At 38.3% G+C, this 21,737-nt stretch overlaps 1 protein-coding gene across 3 annotated transcripts in view; it reads left to right on the forward strand.

The window, feature by feature from the left end:
• Positions 1-21,737, forward strand: part of LOC5574708 — a 212,707-nt gene that overhangs the window by 41,572 nt on the left and 149,398 nt on the right. For all 3 annotated transcript variants that reach the window (XM_021841543.1, XM_021841542.1, XM_001661558.2), the window contains exon 2: positions 9,316-10,458. In XM_021841543.1, the coding sequence (XP_021697235.1) occupies positions 9,330-10,458 (1,129 nt within the window). In that variant the 5' untranslated portion in view covers positions 9,316-9,329. The remainder of the gene's footprint in view (positions 1-9,315; positions 10,459-21,737) is intronic.

Here is a 21,737-nt window from a genome sequence, read left to right on the forward strand (position 1 = left end):
CAAGTTCCACGTTTTGAAGATCTAATCGAGGACACTTCTGGGAATTGATTGGTAGTGGCTGTGTTATCTCCGGTACGGTAGTTAGTTCACAATCAACTCTTATTTTTCGTTTGGCTCTTGAGGATTTCTTCTTCGAAGCAATGCAGCTAATTAAGCAGGAACTTTCGGATCTTTGATAACTATTGTTCAAAACGCACGTACCAGAAACTATCCATCCGAATGCCGAGTTCTGAAGGGATGGTAGGTGTTTGCCAAGTTCAATGCGGCCATGTCGGAGAACATCGAAGAAATGTTCTGCTCCAAGAATTAGCTCAATATCTTGCGGTTCATTGAACGCAGGATCTGCTAAACATACACGTGACGGAATCTTCAATTTCTGGATGTTTATTGGCGAAACAGGCAACTTCACGGACAACGAGGGTAGAACAAGGAGTTTCGAGGTAACAGAGAATGGAGACGATCTGGATTAAATCTTAGAGGCAACAACTTTGTCGGTGCGGAGGGTACTCTCGCCAATACCAGAAATCACTTTAGCTGGGGAGATGTTACAGTGGGGAAGTTGTAACCTTCGACATAAGGAATTTGTAATGAAATTGTTTTGAGAGCTAGAATCTAACAGACAGCGTGTTACAACTGTGTGTCCATCCATTCCATCAATTTCCACTATCGCAGTCGGAAGAATTACAGTCGTCGGGACACTGAGCTTCTCACAATTCATCAAAGCAATGTTCGATTGGTTCTCTTGAGTCTGTTTTTCTGGATTATCCGATTGAGTAGGACAAGATTCATGCACGAGAATTGCTTGAGCCGACAATGTTCCAGGATTGCTAGGGTGTGGGTGACCGAACTGTGCTCCATGAAGAAGTGTATGATGCTTTTTGGAACATCGATGACAGGTCTTTCATGGACACGTCTGAGCCGAATGATCAACCCTTCGAAGACAGTTAAAGCAAAGCTTCTGGATTTTGGCGAAATTCAGTCTTTCATCCTCGGATAACTCATTGAACTCGGGGCAATAGAACAAAAAATGATCTGCATGACACATCTCACAATCCTTCCGAAAAGAAGCGTTCTTTGGAGGAGGACTTGCATGGATAGACGAGTTTGTTGATCTTAGTCCCGAATTATGATGATCCCTGGTCGGGCCGACAGACTGCAGCACTCTCGCATAGTTTTGCAGATAGTTCACCATAGACACGTACGACGGTAAGGATTCCTTATCATCCTCCTCTTCGTCAGCGGTACCACCCAGAATGGCTGCCACGTTGTCGGAATCAAGACGGACACAATGATTCTCCCATTCCCTCAGTGTGTTGGGATCAAGGCGAGTGGACAGCTGGAAAACTAATAGTGAACTCCAAGCCTGAGTGTCTTCTCCCAACCGCTTTAGCACTGATAAATGCTGCTCAAAACGGTCGACAAGATTGAGCAACTCTTCAGCCGACTCTCGTTTCATCGGCGGGGTATCAAACAATGCTTTGGTGTGGCAACGAACTAACTGACGCTTATCTTCGTACCGCAATTTCAAAGCTCTCCACGCATCACGGTACCCATCCTGACTAACCGGAACGGAATTCACTATTCTTGATGCGTCACCTTGAACCAGACCCTTCAGATACTGAAACTTTTCGTAGTCACTGATTTCTGGGCGACAACCGATGGCGGAATCGAAAGCATCTCGAAAAACACACCAGTCTTCGAGCCTTCCACTAAATCGCGGCAAACTTAACTCAGGATACCGAATGTGCGATACTGATTGCGCGCATTGGGTGGATGTCGGTGTAGAACTTCCCTTCTGTAGCTTGAGAATAATGCCACGCATCCCATAGTATGACTTTTCGAAGCTCAACCGTTCAGTTCTGTAGGAGTCATCACCATGAATCGATTCTAACTCACAAACCACTCGACGATATTCTTTTGCGATTTGTTCTAAGCTTTCTGACCACGCTTCAATTGAACCATTTAACTCGTCTCCTTCGTCATATATTATTGTTTTCAGTTGCTCAAACGATTCCAGCAAGTTCTTTTTCGTTCCACGCAAAAATACGGGATTCGAATCGGGATCAGTCTTTGGGGGCATTTTTACGCGGCACTAAGGGCGACTGCTGTCAAATTAAAAAAAAAAACAAATCTTTCCGGTTTTAATATCTAATAATATTAGAAAACAATTGTTATGTTCAAAAAAGTGAAAAAGTGATAGTGGAAAAAATGAAGAATGGAAGTGATTTCGTTGACTCGTGTTCTAGGTACTGTGAATCAAATGGTTTTTGGCTGTCTCATGCTTTGCAACGAACCGTCCGGAATTTACATGCAACACAGGATTTCAGAGAACCAATCCGGTGAGTTTGTTCCAGTTTGATACTTTTTCTTTTTTCCGGAGTTAGATATTTTTGTTCGGTTCGCGTGTTCTGTTCGGGCGGGTGTTACGCAGCTTACAATGGGTTGTGAGTGCTTTTTAACCGTTCGATGACCCTGGAGGGATCGATTCTGCTTTTTGTATAATTCTGAGCAGAAAAACATAGTGTGTTGTCCTCACTGTTTAGTTCAAACGCGCTTCCTTTCTTTTTTCGATTATCCTAGAAACTGTACCATCGGTCCTTTTTTTATTGGTATTTTTTTTTACGGTCGGCTTTGTTTGTGTTTTAAGCGCATTATTATCTTTTTTTTACAGACGATGACCCTGGAGGGATCGGTTTTGTTCTTTACTGGCTATTGAGCAAAAAAATATTACCGCACAATCAAAAATCATTACTCCAAATACTATTTAAACAATAAATAAACTGTTGCTTTCTCTTTTGATTGCCGGAATTCAAAAGACTAAATAATTACCACCTAATCACAATTGCTCTGGGTCCATCGCTAGCTTTTCAGGCGAATCCTGACGTGACCTTATACCCCTCCCAACCGCCACCTCCGTAGCACTTATGAGGGCGTCGCTGAGTCGGTGGCCTCTCATTAAGTAAGTGCTACATCAACATATCCTTCCCCTATCCTAAGTTATGGTAAAGATGGGCGTGGCCGGGAATAGCAATATTCATGCTTTTAATATTCTTGTTTATGATTAGAACAAGGTATACTCCCCTGCCTTGTTCCTGAAAGCAGTCAGGATGAGATTATTAAAAAGAAACATGAATGTTGCTAGTATCCAATCTACGAAGTATACCGTAACAACGCTAACGCTAACGCTAACGCTAACGCTATTTTTACGCGGCACTAAGGGCACAACGCAAACGAAACGGGTTGTTGCTTTCCGTGTCAACACGCGGGTCGACACTACCGATCCGCGACGAGATATCGATCGAAATACGACGAGCCAATTACCGATTGGCTGTCCGCGACTGTCGTGTGCAAGGAATAAAAAATGCAGGGTACTTACGCAGCTGACTGGTGGTGAAACGCTGGTGGCTGCTCTCTTCGGATGAGGCGGTGCGCAAAAACTGGATGCCCGCTAGCGGGAACGAGTCTGCTGTACACGCTGCAATGTCGGTGATAACACCAACACAAAATCTCTGGAACAGTTCACTTCGATACAAAGTCGCTGCAGCCTTCACTAACACTGTGGTTCCAACAGTTGCACGTAGTAGTTCCGGGTTTCTTGTGGGGATCGTCCGGGTTTCTGGTTCCACACACAAAACCAGCGAAGCAAAATACGATCCCACCAACTGCTGATATTTCAGCAACAGCGATCACGACGGTACGAATTAGCGAATTTACAACGCAACGACACAAGTGCACTATCACCGTTGGCGCGTAGAGGTTCCGGGTTTCTTGTAGGGATCGTCCGGGTTTCTGGTTCATCGAACAGAACCAGCGAAGAAAATGTGATCACCTACAAGCGAGAAAAAATACCACTACGCGCGAATACAGTTTGATAGTCGGCGCTAACACGCTTAGCTAAGCCGACGGCACTACCACGGAAAGTTTGACGCTGTTACACTCGCTATCTTTTTTCACAAACACGTGGTTGGTGTTAATCGTCACTCACTCAACCAGCGTGGCTTCCGAACACGTGCATACGCCTAGGCGATCTCGCGAACGGCATACGCACACACGCGTGTCTCCACTCGACGCAATACGCGATAACGAACAGCGTAGCACTGCACACGCGCACTCGATTATGTGGCTGTGTATGAGCGACTCGAACGACGCGCACTTTCTTCACGCTCTCTCTTTTCGCTGTTTGAGCCACGTTTCTCACACTACCGACGCGCAAGTTGCATGCGCACGAAACACAACGAACCACGCGGCTGGTCCGAACACGTTGTCGCTTCGAAATTTTCACTTATAACCGCGGCTCCACCGGTCAACTGTCCAAAGAATCCGGTTCGAAGGACCACTTTGTACACCACAGTAATCTTTTCCCGGCCCCGAATTCACTCGATGAAATTCGCGGACCGACCTTCGACGCTCAAGGTAGACTGGCACAAACGGCAGGCACAGACACTGGGGGGACTTCAGCACACGCGGGTTTTCGGATTAGCACTAGATATCGTGGTTCACGGGTGGTAGGTTTAACAAGACTGACTGTATTTCAGAATAAGGGTTCGCTTTTATAGGGTAACAATGCTTTAGTGTTAGTACGAGGTATAGTTAAGGCGTAGATTAGTGATATACTATCGTATATAGAGAAGTACATAAACATAATACAATGGATTATTGGTTTCAAGGTCGCGAAGGCTTTTTTGTATGAGATATTGAAGCAATTTACCGTTAGGTTTGGTTTGAAGCAACTTATCATAGAGGTACAGTACAACAAATTCATTTTGATTCATTTGACATTAAACACGCTTCAATGCAACTTTTCTACAAATACATTTTAGTTTGTACTTAACATAACTTATATTTAAAAAATATTTAAATCAAAGTGACGTATTACATATTAATATGTATGTCTCAAAATAGTCTCTGTTGTGTTTTGGCATAAATTTCATCATATTTCATGCAGAAAGTTCTCAATGGCAGATATGCAAGTTAATTTTCATACAGAGTTTCAAAATTATTCGTTATTTTCATGAAAAAAATAAAACTAAAACTAATAATAATGCGATTAACTAAAATTTTCTAATATTTAGTAAAAATATGTATTGAATTGATTGAGTTACAAAAATTGTAATGGTACTGAACAAATATATGTTCAATTTTGCTTTTTTATGTGCTTTCGATGACAAACGGAAAGAAATATAAAAAAAATTGAGATCAAAATTGCTCTTGCAAGTTACCCCACAAGGGTAGTCAAAAACGTTTTTGATTTGTTATAGCGTTTAAGCATCAAATTATCAAAACTTTTATGTTGTCAATTTGTACACTACTAAGTACTGTAACTGATAGCAAATGCCTCGAATGACATAATTCTACCGTTTATGTGGTACGAGAAACGTTTTTCAACATTAATTTCATACATTCCAACGTGTAATGCGATTTTCATCTCCAGCAAACCAACCAAAAAAGATATAATACTCAAACCCTCACCAAAATCTTCTGTTGTATACATAAGGTCAATAAATGCTGAAATAAATTATAATAATTCAACTCAATGCTGAAGGAAACGACAATTCGGTTACATGTCGAAATGTTGCAAGTTTCACCCCTGTTGCAATATACCCCGTTCGACGGAGTAGTGTTTGATCCGTTGAATCTGTTTCATGTTCCTTTGAGGGCGAGCGACGGAATCCGGATTAATTGTGTCCGGTTCGCAAAGTGTGCGGGTGAAAAAAAAAGAATCGACGCGTCAGTAGTGTTTGATCCGTTCAATCTGTTGCATGCTCTTTTGAGGGCGAGCGACGGAATCCGGATCAATTGTGTCCGGTTCGCGTTTTTCGGAAGTAAAAAAAACGAAAACAAAGTGTGCGGGTAAAAAAAAATCCAGATCATCCGGAATCCAGATCAATTGTGTCCGGTTCGCGTTTTTCGGAAGAAAAAAAAAACGAAAACGAAGTCAGTAGTGTTTGATCCGTTAAATCTGTTGCATGCTCCTTTGAGGGCGAGCGACGGAATTCGGATCGTGTCCGGTTCGCATAGTAACCGCACTATCGGTATCGATCATCCTTGTTCACGTATTCATTTAAAATTTTATCATTATCGTTTACCAAAACGAATACTTTCCCATATCCAAACTCCTAGTGTTTTCTTTTGGAAGTGCAGAGGACTCCTCGGCTTCCATAAAGCAAGTAACACGTCAACATTTTCCTTCCATTCCCAAATCGACCTGCATTCGGACGCAGCCGGCGCCGGTATTATTTGTTGTAATAATGAGAGCATCAGTACTTACACATTGAAGATGCTACTGATCCTGAGTAGCATCTGTTGGTTCCCTGTGTAAGTACAGCTGTTCTTGCAATAACGAAGTAGCAACTGCGGGCGGTCAATCATGCTCATGCTCATGCTCATGCTCATGTTGCAAGATACCCCGTTTGACGCCGTTTGACGGTACATGACTTCAAGAAAAATAATTATCTTGTTAACACAACTTGTACTGGAAATGGCGCAATTTTACTTATTAACCTTCCTTGTGCATTGGGGTCATTTTTGGCCAATAAGCACGGTAAATGAGATGTAGCTTTGTAGAGAAAAATGAAATAAATCTGAAATTTTCTGACTTTTCCTAAATAATATGAGCTTTCGACGACCTTTAGGAGCGATACTACAAAAAAAAGTGGCACATTATGTATTAAGGGTAAAAATGACACATGATTTTGAAACGCTCTCATAAATCAATGTTTTAATCGATATACGTTATTTAAGCTTTATATGAAAGGTATGGAACTCTAAAGTGGAGCCCTGGAAATTGTTTGTGGATATAGCCATTTCGGGCACTAGGGAACCTGGAATCTGTTTCAGAAGGAACTGGCTTATATTATATTCAGCAGTTTATACACATGTATATAACGACGGTTCAAATTTTATGGTTTTTCATTCCAATTTACAATAATACCGAAAGGACCAACATTTAGATTTGGACGGTTTTTCGGAGTATTCCGGAAGCGGTTGCGCTAGGGTGTGATTTTTACATTTTCAGACCATCATATAGTGCCATTCATTTGAAGATGTTTCTGAAGCAATCCTTTGTGAAATTGCTGATGTTTCTGAAGCAATCCTTTGTGAAATTGCTGATGAAAAATCTGAAGAAATCTCTGCAGGAATCGCTGTAGAGATTTTACTAGGGAAATCCCTGGACGAGTCTCTGGAGAAACTCCTGAAGGGCTTCTGGAAGAGTTTTTGGAAAATCTTTGGAGGTATCCCACGAAGTATTACCTGCAATAGAATTTGTAGAGAAATCTCTGAAAAAAATCCTGTAAAGGCTTTTGTGGAGAAATCCCTGGAATAATTCTTGGAGAAATCCCAGGAGAAATCTATGGAGGATTCTATGAAGAGATTTTCCAAAAGGAATCAGTGTAAAGTATTCACTGGAGGAATTTTTCCAGTGATTTTTCTAAAATAATCCCTGAAGTAGTTCTTAGGACAATTTCTGAATAAATTCTTGCAGGAATTCATAGGAGAATCACTGAAGGAATTTCAAGAAGAACTTTTGAAGGAATCCTCGAAGGATTCGTTGGAGACTCAGAACGAGTCCCGGCAGAAATTCTTGGGGAATCGCTGGAGGATTATCTAGAGAAATTATTGAAATAATTCATGTCACGATTTTCCTTGTGGTAAATCTGGGAGAATTACTGCAAGACAATCTTGAGGAATTTGTGAGTTGTTGAACACATGCAGGAATTTCTGGTAAAATCCCTAGAGCAATCAGTGAAGGAATCCCGGAAGAAAGTTCCGGAATAATTTCTGGAAGAATCTTGAGAGGACTACATGGGGATATCTTTATATGCTTCCATGGAGAAATCCTCGGAGGAAATTCTGAAGAAATCACTAGATAAATATTTTGAGTAATCCTTGAACAAAATTGTCTTAGTGTAACTCCTAGATGAAACCTTCAAAATATGGAAACCACTAATTGAACATTAGCATACTCTATTAATCCCTCCATAAAATTCTAAAAGTGTAGCCTTGAAGATTCTCTGCAAGAATCCTTGATTTTCTAGAGGAGTCTCTGAAGGAATACCAGAAGAAATCGCTTGAAAATTCTCTTGATAAATTTCGTAGCTTTCCTGAAACAGATCTTGGAGGAGTTCTGGGTGAAATTCCTGGAAGAATCCCAGTAAAAATTTTAATGAAGGAATCACTAGAGGCATTCGTGCAGAAATTCCTTGCGAAATGTTAATATTGTTTGCAGGAATCCTGGGACGAATTCGTTATCGAATCCCTGGAGAAACTTATTTGCTTGGAGGCATTGCTAAGATTTTCATGGAGCTCTATCGGAGCTGGTCTAAAATGTATCATGGAGAACAATAGTTCTTCCTGGAGGAATCTCTGGCAAAAGTTCTAGTGGAGAATTTACTGTAAGGATTACGGTAGAAATAACATAACATAACATAACATACGAGCACTAAGCTGAGAAGCAGGCTCTGTCCCAGTGGGGACGTAACGCCAGAAAGAATATCCTCATCATCGAAATAATTCCTGGAGAATTGCCTGGAAGAGTCTCTGGAGAAATTTAGAGAGGATTTCTTGAAAGAATCTTTACAGGTTTTCCTAAAAGAACGCCTGCTGCCCTATTTGAGCAGGTCTCAAAATTGCGATTGGTGTCAAAAGTTATAATTTGCTAGCAATAAAATGTCATTTTACTTATCCAAAACATGAATTTTGACATGTTGAATGATTCCGATTCCATATATTACATTTTTTTTCTAATTTGGTAATAACGGAAATAGAATTGAAGTATGATAATTTAATGTTTGAAAGGCCATATAGCCTTAGCGGTTAACGCGAAGTTTTTCATCAAGGTCAAACTGAGGGGCATGCGTTTGAATCCCACTGATAGAGGATCAATACGGGTTGTAAATTTTCTCGACTTCCCAGGTATAGAGTATCATCGTGCTCATCAAACGATCTACATAGACAAAAATACCGTTTTGATTCATATTACGGACAGCTTCAAATTCGGGACACTGTACTTTGTATGGGAAACATTTCACACATTTCACATTTCAATTTTTGCCGTTTAAACGTTCTCACTTTCGAGGCTCAATTTAGTTGACATTTTCCATAGATATCTATTAAAATTTATAATGCTCTTGCTGCTTTTAACGATTTGCCATTCCTCATGAAATATTTTTTGGTATGAGCTTAGCACAAAGTGCCTAAATGTCTGAGAACCTGGCTACACGAAACCCATAAGCAATATTTTTCATGCCTGCACTGTATGGCATTTAATAAAAATATCACGTAATAAATGAATATTATTTGCATTGTTCTTTTCAGAATCCCTCAACGCTATGGAAAACTCTCCGCTCAAAAGTAACCGCAAAGTGCGGTTCTCCCTTCCCGACAACAACATTCCAGCGGTGCCGGCAAACGCCACTCAACCAAAGCAACGTATATCTCATGGAACTCTTCAGTATGTCAACGGAACTCTAGTCAGTCAATCATCCATCCCTGCCGGAACTAACCTCCAGACTCCTAGCCATGATCTCAATCGTCTACAAAATCAACCTGGCCAACTCCGGCAGGCGAAAGCTAAGGAGACCAGTACGAAAATTGTTCTACATTTGCGTCCATCTACCGGGATAGACAAATACGAAAATATGGAGATAGCGCCAGTGAAGACAACTGGAGCAGCGTTGGACAAAACGCCAAGGAAAGTACAAAAAAGTGGTATTCCACGGTTGGAAACAAGAGCATTCAAAACACTTCCCCAAATAAATCAAAAGTTTCCTAGCTCGGAGGATGTGAATAACAACACGACTTCCACTAGGGATGCTTGCCATCGGCACAAATCCAGTGAAGACTTGGGCTTCGGTAAAACAACCGACGCCAACAACAATATCCAACAAATCAAAAAGCAAACCGTTATGCTTCGAACTATCTCCAGCGTAAGTGCCATCACTGGACCCAAATCGCTTTCCACCAGAAACAGATCCAAATCATTGGGGAAACCCAGTTCTGTCCGAAGTGGCAAAACTCTGATCTCTTCCCATCTCCAGCCACACGACAGCAACATTACCATCAAAGTGCAGGAAAGTTCCCCATCTCGGCGCGCTCTGCTGGGTGACCCCACTGATCCAGAGGGAAATCGAACGGCTCGTCCGTCCCTACTGGAATCGGGTCCCCCCTCCAATGGCGCCGGTTCAGCAAATGCCAACACGAGGCCAAAGTCCCAGTATGCCAAATGTAACTTCCTAACGGTGCCAGAGTTCAGCGATCGGTACGAAGGCATGGAAACGGTTGTTTCCACTTCCGCTGCCGCTAGCGATGATGAAGAGGAGGAAGAGGACTTGGAGGGGGAAGCGCTGAATCAGTCGGGGGAAAATCGAATCGGCGCGGGAGGAGTCGAAGCCGTTGAAACGGTGAAAAATGGAAACGGAAGAGGTGCGAAGCGGAACGGAATTGCCGCAGGAAGCGGAGGTGAGTTGCCGGGTGTGTGCAGTTATGGGAATGTTGTTGGCTGGGTGTGAACAATTGGGTTCGATTAAATGCCAAGTGGGTGATATTGATGTTTTTGGCTTTGGTGATGTATGCGCCAATACGCAATTTTAAGCATATTTCCATTGTTTTTTCCTTCTGGACAAGCATCTAAATTTTAAAAAAGTTATTAATTATTTACTTAACTTAAGATACTGGAGGTATAATATGACGAACTTATGTAAACTATGCAAATAAGGGAAAATAAGTTGATTTTCTCTTTTGCGTCCTCGTGAGTATAAAAGTTTGTGTATCTTACGGAATAGCCTTCCGATGAAACAGGAAAGGTGAGGAGTAAGTAACTAAATGTCACAATCCTGACTACTTCAAACGAAGAGAACAGAACGGTTTAGTAATAAATGGATCACTTACACTGCGGAACACGTTTTTGTCTCCAGCACCAAAATACCGCTATTCACTCAATTAAGGGTTGCTGAATCCATTGCCGTTTTCAGAAATATCATAGCACGTCCAGTTTTAGAGATATTGACTGTTGAAAATGCAAAAAATGACTATATCAGCCAACTTGCATGCAAGTTTTCCAGCTTGTAAGGTAATATATTGGCTTAATTTGCCACTGAATTCAAACTTTATGTGTATAACAATACTTATCATCAAAGTTTGTATTATTTTCGATACGGAAAAGTTATTTTTTGATGGTTTAGAGAATTGTTGTATATTGCCATATAGAAGAAACGAAGAATTTTGTATGGAGACTGCAAGCATGTTGAAAAAATCGGTTTAATCGAAATTTAATCGCGCAATTTCAATCAAATTATGTCTGAAATGAAAGTTCAAGTTCTATTTTGCATGTTTGGTGGATTAAATTACAAAAAAGTATGATAAATTGTACTTTAAATTTCATGTAAACATTAATAAAAGCAGTGTTTTTTACAACTTTGGCGACCTGTAGCTAAAAATTGTGACGTGCTGGAACATTTCTGAGAACGGCATCAGATTCAGCAGCCCCAAATCTACTAGAGACACATAATTTGGTTCTTGAGACACGCAAACATGTCATTTTTGTTACGCTGTGTTATTAGTCCTTATTACATTTTAAACCTTATTAAAGGTGACAAGTCTCGGTTTTCCTAGTTGACCGAGAAAGAGTTTGATGTAAGGCAAAAATGGATTTGTCTTCAAACATTTGTTTTTAATCTGTACCGGGTATCTGGACAAGTGAGAATCCTGGATAAAGCGGCGTCCATTTATTACGTAACGCTGATATTAAAATTTTGCATGAATTGTAACGCTTGAACCTACTTCCCCTCCTCCTAGAGCATTACGTAATTTATGGACGGCGCCTAAAATAAAACTCATTTGTGGTAAGATTTAAAAAAAGGTATTTTTCTTGAAAGATGAAGCTGCAATAATAAGGATTGTATTAAACACAAAATATATTCTTGTTTCCCTTATTTGGTATTCGGTTTCTCGATATCGAGTTAGAGAACCATAATAAAAGTTGGTTTTCATGGCTACTTCGATAGTCAGCATGCCACAATTTTGAGCTGCAGGTCGCCAAAGTTCACTATGGGCGGTTTCCATACAGACTGGCGGCCAAAAATATTTTATTCATCTCATGTCGTATTCATGAGTTTTGTGTTACAAATTTGATGTTTTATTTTCAAAACCAAATTTCGAGACTTTTGAATAGGGCCTGTAGCGAAATAATAAGTTTTGTTACTAATGATGTATATAAGCCATTTATGCGATTAACGTTGTGCAAACCATTATAAATATTATAACTTACAAAGAAATGATGATATGCATGATTTAGCTATATTCAGTCATTCTCTGATTTATTTTTAGCTGTTTTTAATAGAAAATGGTTAAAAATATTGAAAATATTCAAAAAGCCCTAAAACAAAAAAGTGCAAATTTGTGCAGCTAAATTCTTCACGATCCTTTAGTTTACATCTCAAAGTATCTTGGAAATACATTTTAGCCTGGGACATCTTGGGACAAAAAAGTATAGGATGAGTAAAGTTTCGATAAAAATCAAATAAATTTTTTTCAGTGCACTCCCCGCATTTCTCCGACCTAAGGTACGAATTTCTATTTCATTTTATTTTTCTAAGATAGCTTCTTGAATAAGCTTTCGGACAGTGTATAAAGATCTGTATAAAATATTACGATTATGCAGTATATTGTATACAATGCGTACCTTGTGTTTTTAATGGATTTTTGATTTTTCTTAAAAACTCTAACTTTGACATGCTGTACCAATTGAACTATACAAGATCTTGCCCTTATTTTCCAGGAATATCTTAATAGAAGTGTTTACTATGGAATGATGTACAAGAAAAACCTATCAGAACACGTGATTTTTTCGATTATTGGCCACCTGATCGCCCATAGTGTAAGTTGTATAAAACACTTGTTTCATTTGTGTTTACATGAAATTAGAAGTGTTATTTTTCAAACGAAATACAAAATTCTTCGTTTCTCTTACATATATGGCAAAATACAAGACTATTCTAAATTATCAAAAATAACTTGTGAGCGTCGAAACTACCGTTTTGACTCGAAATCCGGACACTTAAGCACCGGGTTAACTTCAAGCACCATTTTTATAATTCATAATTTATATTTCCTTTATTTTTTGCGGTTTATCATGAAGTTAAATGTTTATTCTATTGCATGATGTAATAAAAATAGTGATTTGTAGCGCAAAAAACGTTTAAATATGCGAAAACATGAGATGTGTCTTGATTCGAAATCCGGACACTAATAATAGGTTGCTTCGAAGTCCGGACACTTTTGCTTCGAATCCCGGACACCTCTTTTTGACTAAATATTCGCATATTTTGTATAAAACTCAATACACCAACTCTGAATTCCATAATTTTGAACAGTTTACTAAATGTTATCACTAAAGTCTCGAGTCGAAAAACGCTGAAGCTGCCAGACCGGTACACAAAGTTTTGGCAAAAATTACTTCACTCACCTTATGCTAGCGCCTGTATTCACAATGCATTACCCCACCTATAGTTTGATTCATGGTCACACTCTTGATTTAATGCATCAGATACAAAAGTAACACAATTTCTTCTTTGTAATGTTCAAAAATTAATGTTCTTTGGTTAACTAGACACAACAGCTACCAATGAACTGGATAAAACTTAGTTTTCTTCAAATATTCGTGTGCGTCCGGCTTTCGAAGCAGTCAAATAATATGCTTCTTAATCCGGACACTGAGAATTTTTCACATAAAACCATTAATCCGAGCATTTTTGGTCATTTCCACTTCACAGCAATATGGCACAATAGTTAGCTCTTCACTTAAAACGCGATTTCGCACAATAACACTGTTTTCAATTCAATTTATATCGAATCTTCCTTCAACGGCAACTGTAAGATGCAATCTAGCAAGGACTGAAATGTGTGGAGTATCGATACGCATTTTGTTTTTTATTTTTATTTTTAATATATTGCAGCCTACTGCGATATATTAACAACTATAACATACAATTAAAGTTGAAGAACAATTTTGTACATAATGAACATAGAAAAATTTGAATTTATATTATTAAAAATGTAAAATAAGTCATAGTGTCCGGCTTTCGAAGCGTCCGGCAATTCGAAGCAAAACGGTATTAGGAGCTTTGTTGTTAAGTATTGTTCTACCCATGAAATTTGAATTCTGTGACAAATTAAGCAAACAAAAAATCCCATACACGTTGGTGAACTTGCGTGCAAGGGGACTGAAATTTTTTGGTGAACAACAGCGAATATCTCAAAAACTAGACGTGCTATGAAAATTTTGTAATCGGTAATGTATTCAGCGACCAATAGTTTTAGTTAATAGCTGTATTTTGGTGCTTGAGACAAAAGTGTGTTCCGTAGTGTTATTTGTTCTTAATTACTGAGTCTAGTCAATCAGGAAACAATTATGCGCAGGTTCTTTTAGCAGTCAAAATCAAATAAAGCTAAAAAATCAAGTCATAATTCGTGACTACGAGGGTAATTACCACAGTTGACCCTTTGCGTGAAGCTTTGAATTTTGTACATGTCAAGTAATAGGAAGTAAATTTCCAAATGCATCTTTAAAATTCAAAACGCATTTAAATTAAATTGTTTGAGTGTACGGGGTTACACTTTTAATTAAGTAGATGAAAAAACCGAATTTATTACTATACCATTTAATTCCACTAGAGTTTGTATCCTTTGACAGATACGCGTATTTCTACCTCAACTGTAAGGCCGTCTTCAGTGTCGTGTACTAGACTCGAGTCGAGTTACAGTTGAGGTCAAAATACGCGTATCTGTCAAAGGATACAAACTCTAGTGGAATTAAATGGTATAATTCTAAATTCATTTTTTCTACTTATAGGTATTCTACTAAACAGCTCGAAGATTTATTAACTTTTAATTAGCTATAGAATCAGCTGAGAAAAAAAAAATAAAAAAATCACAATAATATGTCTATAATGTAGCTCATTAAAAGTCTATCGACATATATTGAAATGATTTTAACCATGGTAGTTGATTTTAAATAATCACTTGAAATTTCACTTCCTATACCTCTTCTGGTGAAATTTTCGATGCGTCATACATCGAGTAAACTTTTTCCAGATGACAACACCGTACTATATGTTATACCTTCGCGCACCCTGCGCATTCGAAATCGGTTCTGTGAACAGATGTCAAAGTTCGTCAGCCTTCGGGCGATGTCGTGTACGTGTATACATGTTGGTTACCTGGAAAGAAGAAATGAGAAATACAGTTAGACAGTTTTGAGACTTGAAACCAAACGGACTTGTTTTCATTCCATCGGACTATTCCCTACGCAAATACTTTACTATAGTAGATTCGAATGCATTGTAGAACACTACTCAGTTATTTTTTTTTTTTTTTTGAATGCATATTGTAACTTTGGTGTGTCTACAAAATGTGGAGAACAAACGATCAGTTTCGTAATATGTATTAAATAATTTTCATCCAGAGCGAGAAGCATTGTGTTTAAAACGCAAAAAAAACGAAAACACTCATCTACGAACAAAGGAAAGTGTGTTTTACGAATACAGTTAACTCTCCCTTACTCGATATTCCATATCTCGATATCGAGTTAGAGAACCATAGTAAAAGTTGGTTTTCATGGCTACCTCGATGGTCCCTTGGGTCGCAGTTGCACTGGTTTTGTGTTCTGTAACTCGATACCTTTTTTTATCTTTATTAACGAGATTTTTAGCCCTGGCCTAGTTCATCTCGGGACCAACGGCTTTACTTCCCTTCCGAAGGAAGTCGTCACTGAAATTGTTTGTGACTATTTCGGGGATGGGATTCGATCCCAGGTCCTAGGCGTGAGATGCGTGTGTTCTAACTACTACACCAGGTCCGTCCCCCTAACTCGATACCTCCCTAACTCGATGGTCCCTTCAATATCGAGTTAGGGAGAGTTGACTGTATATCATGAAGTAGGTCAAACGCGAAATTCTGCGAAGTACAAATCAATCGTGTGCTAGAATAAGGGCGTAAGTCGCATGATCGATTTCTCTTCATCGATAATCTCTTCTGTGAATGAAAGTGACAAGTCGCAAGTTTGTCAGCATTTTTTCACGTCAGGACGCAAAATTGCATCGCTGCCTAGCGTCCTGAAGTGAAAAAATGCTAACAATCCCGCATCTGTCACTCTTATTCACAGAAGAGAGGATCGATGAAGAGAAATCGATCATGCGACTTACGCCCTTATTCTAGCACACGCTTGAAATGCTTCACTATTTGACGTTTTTAGCGGTGCCGTATTATTTATGTGACCATGGAAACCTGTGAATTCAGCACCGCTCAAACGTCAAGTAACTCGTGCATAGGTCCATAGTGAATGAAAATTACATTATATGTAAGAAGTTTTATTTTACTAAATAGATATTGGAAAAAAATACCGTTTTGCTTCGAATTGCCGGACGCTTCGAAAGCCGGACACTCTTGAGGAATTATTATATTTTGGTAGATTTAATGTGCGTTTGTTTATAACTTTTCTACGTAGATTAAAATTCAAGTTATTGGGTTCATTTAGAAGTTAACAGCATCAAAGTAGCCTGGAAATTAAAAATCTAAGAAATAAAATTAAACTTCGTGTCACCTGCAGTGCAAATTTCCTTCGCAACAAAGACCAGACAAAGCCTTTAAGGCTGGATTGCTACTGACAAGAAAAGAAATCGCCTATCTCGATGCGTGGAAAATTTCTCCCAAGAAATGGTCAAGAAAATCTCTTTTTTCTGATCGCAGTACGCAGTTGAGAAGAAATGTCACTTCAAAGGGGGCTCTCTGTAGGAAATTTCTTGACCCTTTCAGTCAAGGAATTTCTTTACTATTTTTGAGCGAAACAGCATACTTAGCTTTAAGAACGTGCATTGGTCCATTTTTTATGCTGTCAATATACAGTTTGGTGTTGGTTTGTGTTCAAGAAGAGTTGAAGTGACTGAAATGTGTGCAAAACTACCATTATAATTGAATAAATCTCTGTGTCCAGATTTTGGGGCATACAAATTGGTTGACTCAAAAGCCGGACCATTGCAAAAGTGATTATTGTTCCGACGTTAACCTTTCCCGGTAGTTCTGATATTTACAATAATTATTCCTCGGTTTATAATCTTTGGGTCAAACTATTTTATCATTTCCAGCCTTGAATAGAACAATTGGGAGCGAGAATGATTTAAATAATGTCTTGTGCTGTTGCGCGGTGGACTTATCCGACTACCCACCTGTAATCTGAAGAAGAGCTTGATAAGCGGGTGAGTAAAAATGTTGTCGCTAGTTTCTTCAGCATTGTCAAGGAATTGAAATTTAGTTAGTTTTGGGCATGTTTATGTATAAAATAAGGTTAAATTCATGAATACTGTGTCCAGAAGTTCGAAGTCCAGAAATTCGAAGCAAATGTGCCCGGAATTTGAAGTAATCTTAAATTAGTATTTGGATATCGAAGCAAGAGACATGGACTATTTTTACTTATTTATACTTTTTTCAAGGCATAAATTGCCGCTTTATGTGAAAAATAATCAATGAGGCACAACGAACTTAAAGCTTCATGAAATTATTTTACCTTCATCCATAAATTTGTTACCTTCGTGCTTAGCTGTCCGGATTTTGAGTCAAAACGGTATACAAAAACTGTTTTAATTGTAAGCATTTTCGAAAAAAGTTCTCTTGGAAGCACTTGAAAAGCAAACATTCTTCTATGTTGTACAAAGAATGCACATAGTGAAACAAAACTAGGTGTTAAGAATCCAAAAACGTTTCTCGTTTAAAGATAGTATTGCTAAACCATACAGCTGTGAATCGCAAGTCAGTCCAATCTGTAAAAAGTGGGCATTGAGAAGTTGGCAAATAATTTCCAAATAAATCCCCGAGAGATACTTGGGAAGCTTTTCTACAAGATTTCTGGAAGAATTCCAGAGGGTTTCAAGAAAGAATCCCAGAGGAATTTCCGTAAGAATTGCAAGCAATTGATCGGAAGAATCTGGCAGTGTAAAAATAGATTTTTTTTTTATTTTAGTCACATGCGGAATAACCCAAACATGTTTCTGAAAGAATCTCAGAGCGATATTCGAAGAAGTCCCACTAAGTTTCACGGAAGAACTACTGAAGGATTTCTTAGTAAATATCAAAGGGATTAATATAATAATTTCGGATGGATTTCCAAAATAAATCCGAGGAGCTTTTGTAAGAATCCCTAAAAAAAATCTGGAAAAAACTTCAAAAGATATCCAGAAAAATCCCAGATTTCTTTAAACATAGAAAGCAATCATAGCAACATTTTGGCAAAATTCCAAGGAAATTTTACGGAAAAATCTCGAAAGGATTTGCATAATTACCAAAGAGGGGTTTCCGGGATAATTCTGGAGGAACTCTCAGAGAGCTGGGTAGAGTTGAGTCTGCCGAATCTTATAATTCAATAACAAAAAGGAACTAGGCTATTTAAAAAAAAATGTGTGTAATCAATATGATAAACTCTAGAACCAGAAATAGTTCCATCCATGTAAAATATACACTTAGGATGAAATTAATTCAATGTTTGCTCAAATAATAATTTAACAAATCGCAAACTCTCATAAAGTGAAATTTGTTGTTAAGATATATCAATCTATAGGGCCCAGACAGCCGTAGCGGTAAACACGCAGCTATTCAGCAAGACCAAGCTTAGGGTTGTGGGTTTGATCTTTTGAAGTGTTTCCTGAAAATAAAACTAACTCATTTTTTCACAAGTTCTGTACGATACTTTGACTAATATTCTTAAAATTATTAAGTGATTTAAGGCCAATTAATTAAACGATGATAAGCTAATTAATTTAATGATTTTTTTTATATGACGGAATGTCATGTTAGTCTATAAATGCACCAAAAGAATGATAAATCCGACCCGTTAATTCAGGACGAAGTAGTGAGCACCCCACAACGTGTCAAGAATCCAAGCTGATAGTTGATTAGGCTCTGGATTACCAACGGTGTGCTATGGTTTCAAAGGCTATTCTTTAGAATTTTACTTGTTATATTACAATTGACTAGCTTATATCTTGTATGAAAATTTGTCCTTCTTTAAACCATCGGCAGTTCCTTGTAGTTATACTAAAAAACGATTTTTTTTGCATTACACTAGCTCAAATTTTTATAAGAGATTTTTTCTTATTTTGATTATAGGCTGTTCTTTCAAGAAAAACGCCCCAAGTAACCACAAGCATTATATCATTGCATTAATTGCTTTGTTTTGTGGGTTAAGTTCTATTATTTCCTCTACGAGAAAGAATGGTGATCAAATTCTATTGATGGTTCATTTGGTGAAGAAAGGAAATCACTGTTGGTCAATCGCCGAAGAGAATTCTTTCTATTCGTAATAACTAGGCGAATAGTAATGTTAACACACACAGTGGTTTCGTTTATAAGGAATAGAGTGTCCATTTCCCGGCCATTTTGCTCGTCCCGGGATTCGGGACAAAAATCTAAACTTGTCCCGGGAAATCCCGGGATCCCGGGATTTCTCAAATTTTCAACAAAAACTAGTATTAAGGTTCAAGTGGGAGTAGAAACTCAACGATGCAATGTTTTTTCATGGAAATAAGGGGATAATGTAACCTTCCAAGGTTATATGTTATCTATAATTATTCACATTTCATATATTAATTTTTCATTCTGATGAAGTAACATAACAAAAATCAAAACATAGCTTGACTAATTACAGGTTTGCTAGAGATTTTTACAAATTCTCTATAACAGTCATGAATGGAATTGCGAAAAAAAAAATTTGCTCCAGACATTTTAAAACTTTAGAACAAAAGAAATAATTGGAGATATTGTAGGATATCATGCTAAAAGTTAATAACTGAAAATTATGGTATAAATTATGAAGTATAGGTGTACTTTTAAATTTGCTTTCTCAGCCTAGACTTACGTGAACGGGTAATATTGAAGAGAAGAGCATTAAGGGGGCAGGATCCGTCATTGATTTCGGAATTTCCCAAAGCAGTTTTTTTTCGTTCAAAATCAAGCAAATTTACAAGAAAATGTGTTCACTGTGTTCTATTCTCCAACCGAAACACAGTGAACAAATTTTAATCGAAAAATTTTTAGTTTTGAACAGAAAAACTGCCTTTGAAGTTTCGATGATGACAATGATTACGATGACGGAACGTTGAGTGTTAAAACTTTGCAACTGGATCAATAGATAGGGTAGGTGTACCAGTTATGGACATAATGGTTCCCTATTTCGCCATATGTGATAATTTGATTTTTTTCAAATTTTTAATCATTTTTTTTTTGTTTTAGTAGTTTGATATCAACTGAATCTTGATGTTAAAACATTGAAAAATATTCAAAATGTGAAAGTTTTCGAAAAAACACATATGGCCACATAGGGAACCACTATAGTCATAACTGGTATACTTTCCCTATTGATGAATCTTTCTTCGTTGGTCTTTTCATGAAAATAATTACTCTTTTATTCTTTTTTTCATGATGCTTTTCTATTTTATCATATAAGTGAGAAAAATGTCATTGTTTTTCATCGAAATTAAGTGGGTTTCATCAAATTGTACGTACATTTCGGGAATCCCGGAATTCCCGGGATGTCAAGACTAATATTCCGGGAAACGGGAAATCCCGAAATTTGTCACCCTATTACATCAGCAGCTTTAGCACAGGACACCAACGCGCCAGGCATCCAGCACACCATCATCCTAGTTGTGGGTTCGAATCCTGATCCCAACAAAAATAAATCATTAAGCTGGTAAAGGAAACCATTGAAAGGTAGTCAGATATGAAAACAATAGAAGATTGGATGACAACGAAGACCAACTATGATGTTCCCTTTAAAGTGGTTAAACCAAGCCGCTATACTTGGGATTCTGGGATGCCAACTTTACGTTCAGGTTCTATTGTATTTTATACCGACGGGTCAAAGATGGGCGACAATACTGGAGCTGGAGTTTTCAGCCCTGGTATCAGCAAGGTAATCGCTATGGGGCGCAGTCCTACTGTGTTCCAAGCTAAAATACAAGCCATCATTGACTGTACAAATGTTTGTCTCAAAAGAAACTATAGGTTTGCAAAGATCTGTATTTTCTCGGACAGTCAAGCAGCTTTTAATGCTCTAATGGCATTCACATGTAGATCAAAGTTAGTGTGGGAATGAATTTTTTCTCTGAAGCAATTGGTCAGTAGGAACGAAGTTACATTTTACTGGGTGCCCGGCCATTGGTGGAATTGAGAGGAATGAAATCGCCGACAATCTAGCAAGACAGGGTGCAGCTTCGAGCTTTGTCGGCCCTGAACCGTTCTGAGGTGTTCCTGAGTGCACTCTCAGGATGAAACTGAAAAATTGGGAAATGTCCATGGTAGAGTAGAATCCAATTGAAACGCTACGGATACATCCAAGCAAGCGAAAAGATTCATAAAACCCAGTCTAGCTAAAGCCCGGGCTATACTGAATCCTAATAAAGGAAATCTTAGGGTAACAACTGGCCTGATTACCGGACACTGCCCAAGTAGGTATCATCTTAAAAAGATAGGAAAAATATACAATCCTCTGAGTGTCGTTTTTGTCAAGCTGAAAACGAAACTGCTGAACATTTACTCTGCAACTGCGGAGCATTGCTTGATCAAAGAATGTTAGCATTTGGAAAAGGGTTATTAGAGGAAATTTGGCAAGGTAGTCCTAATAGGGTAATAGACTTTATAAAACGAATTGTGCCCAGTTGGGACAATGTGACACATCAACCAATGTCTATCAC

The sequence above is a fragment of the Aedes aegypti genome, chromosome 2 (assembly GCF_002204515.2).
Source record: "Aedes aegypti strain LVP_AGWG chromosome 2, AaegL5.0 Primary Assembly, whole genome shotgun sequence".
Lineage (NCBI taxonomy): Eukaryota > Metazoa > Arthropoda > Insecta > Diptera > Culicidae > Aedes > Aedes aegypti.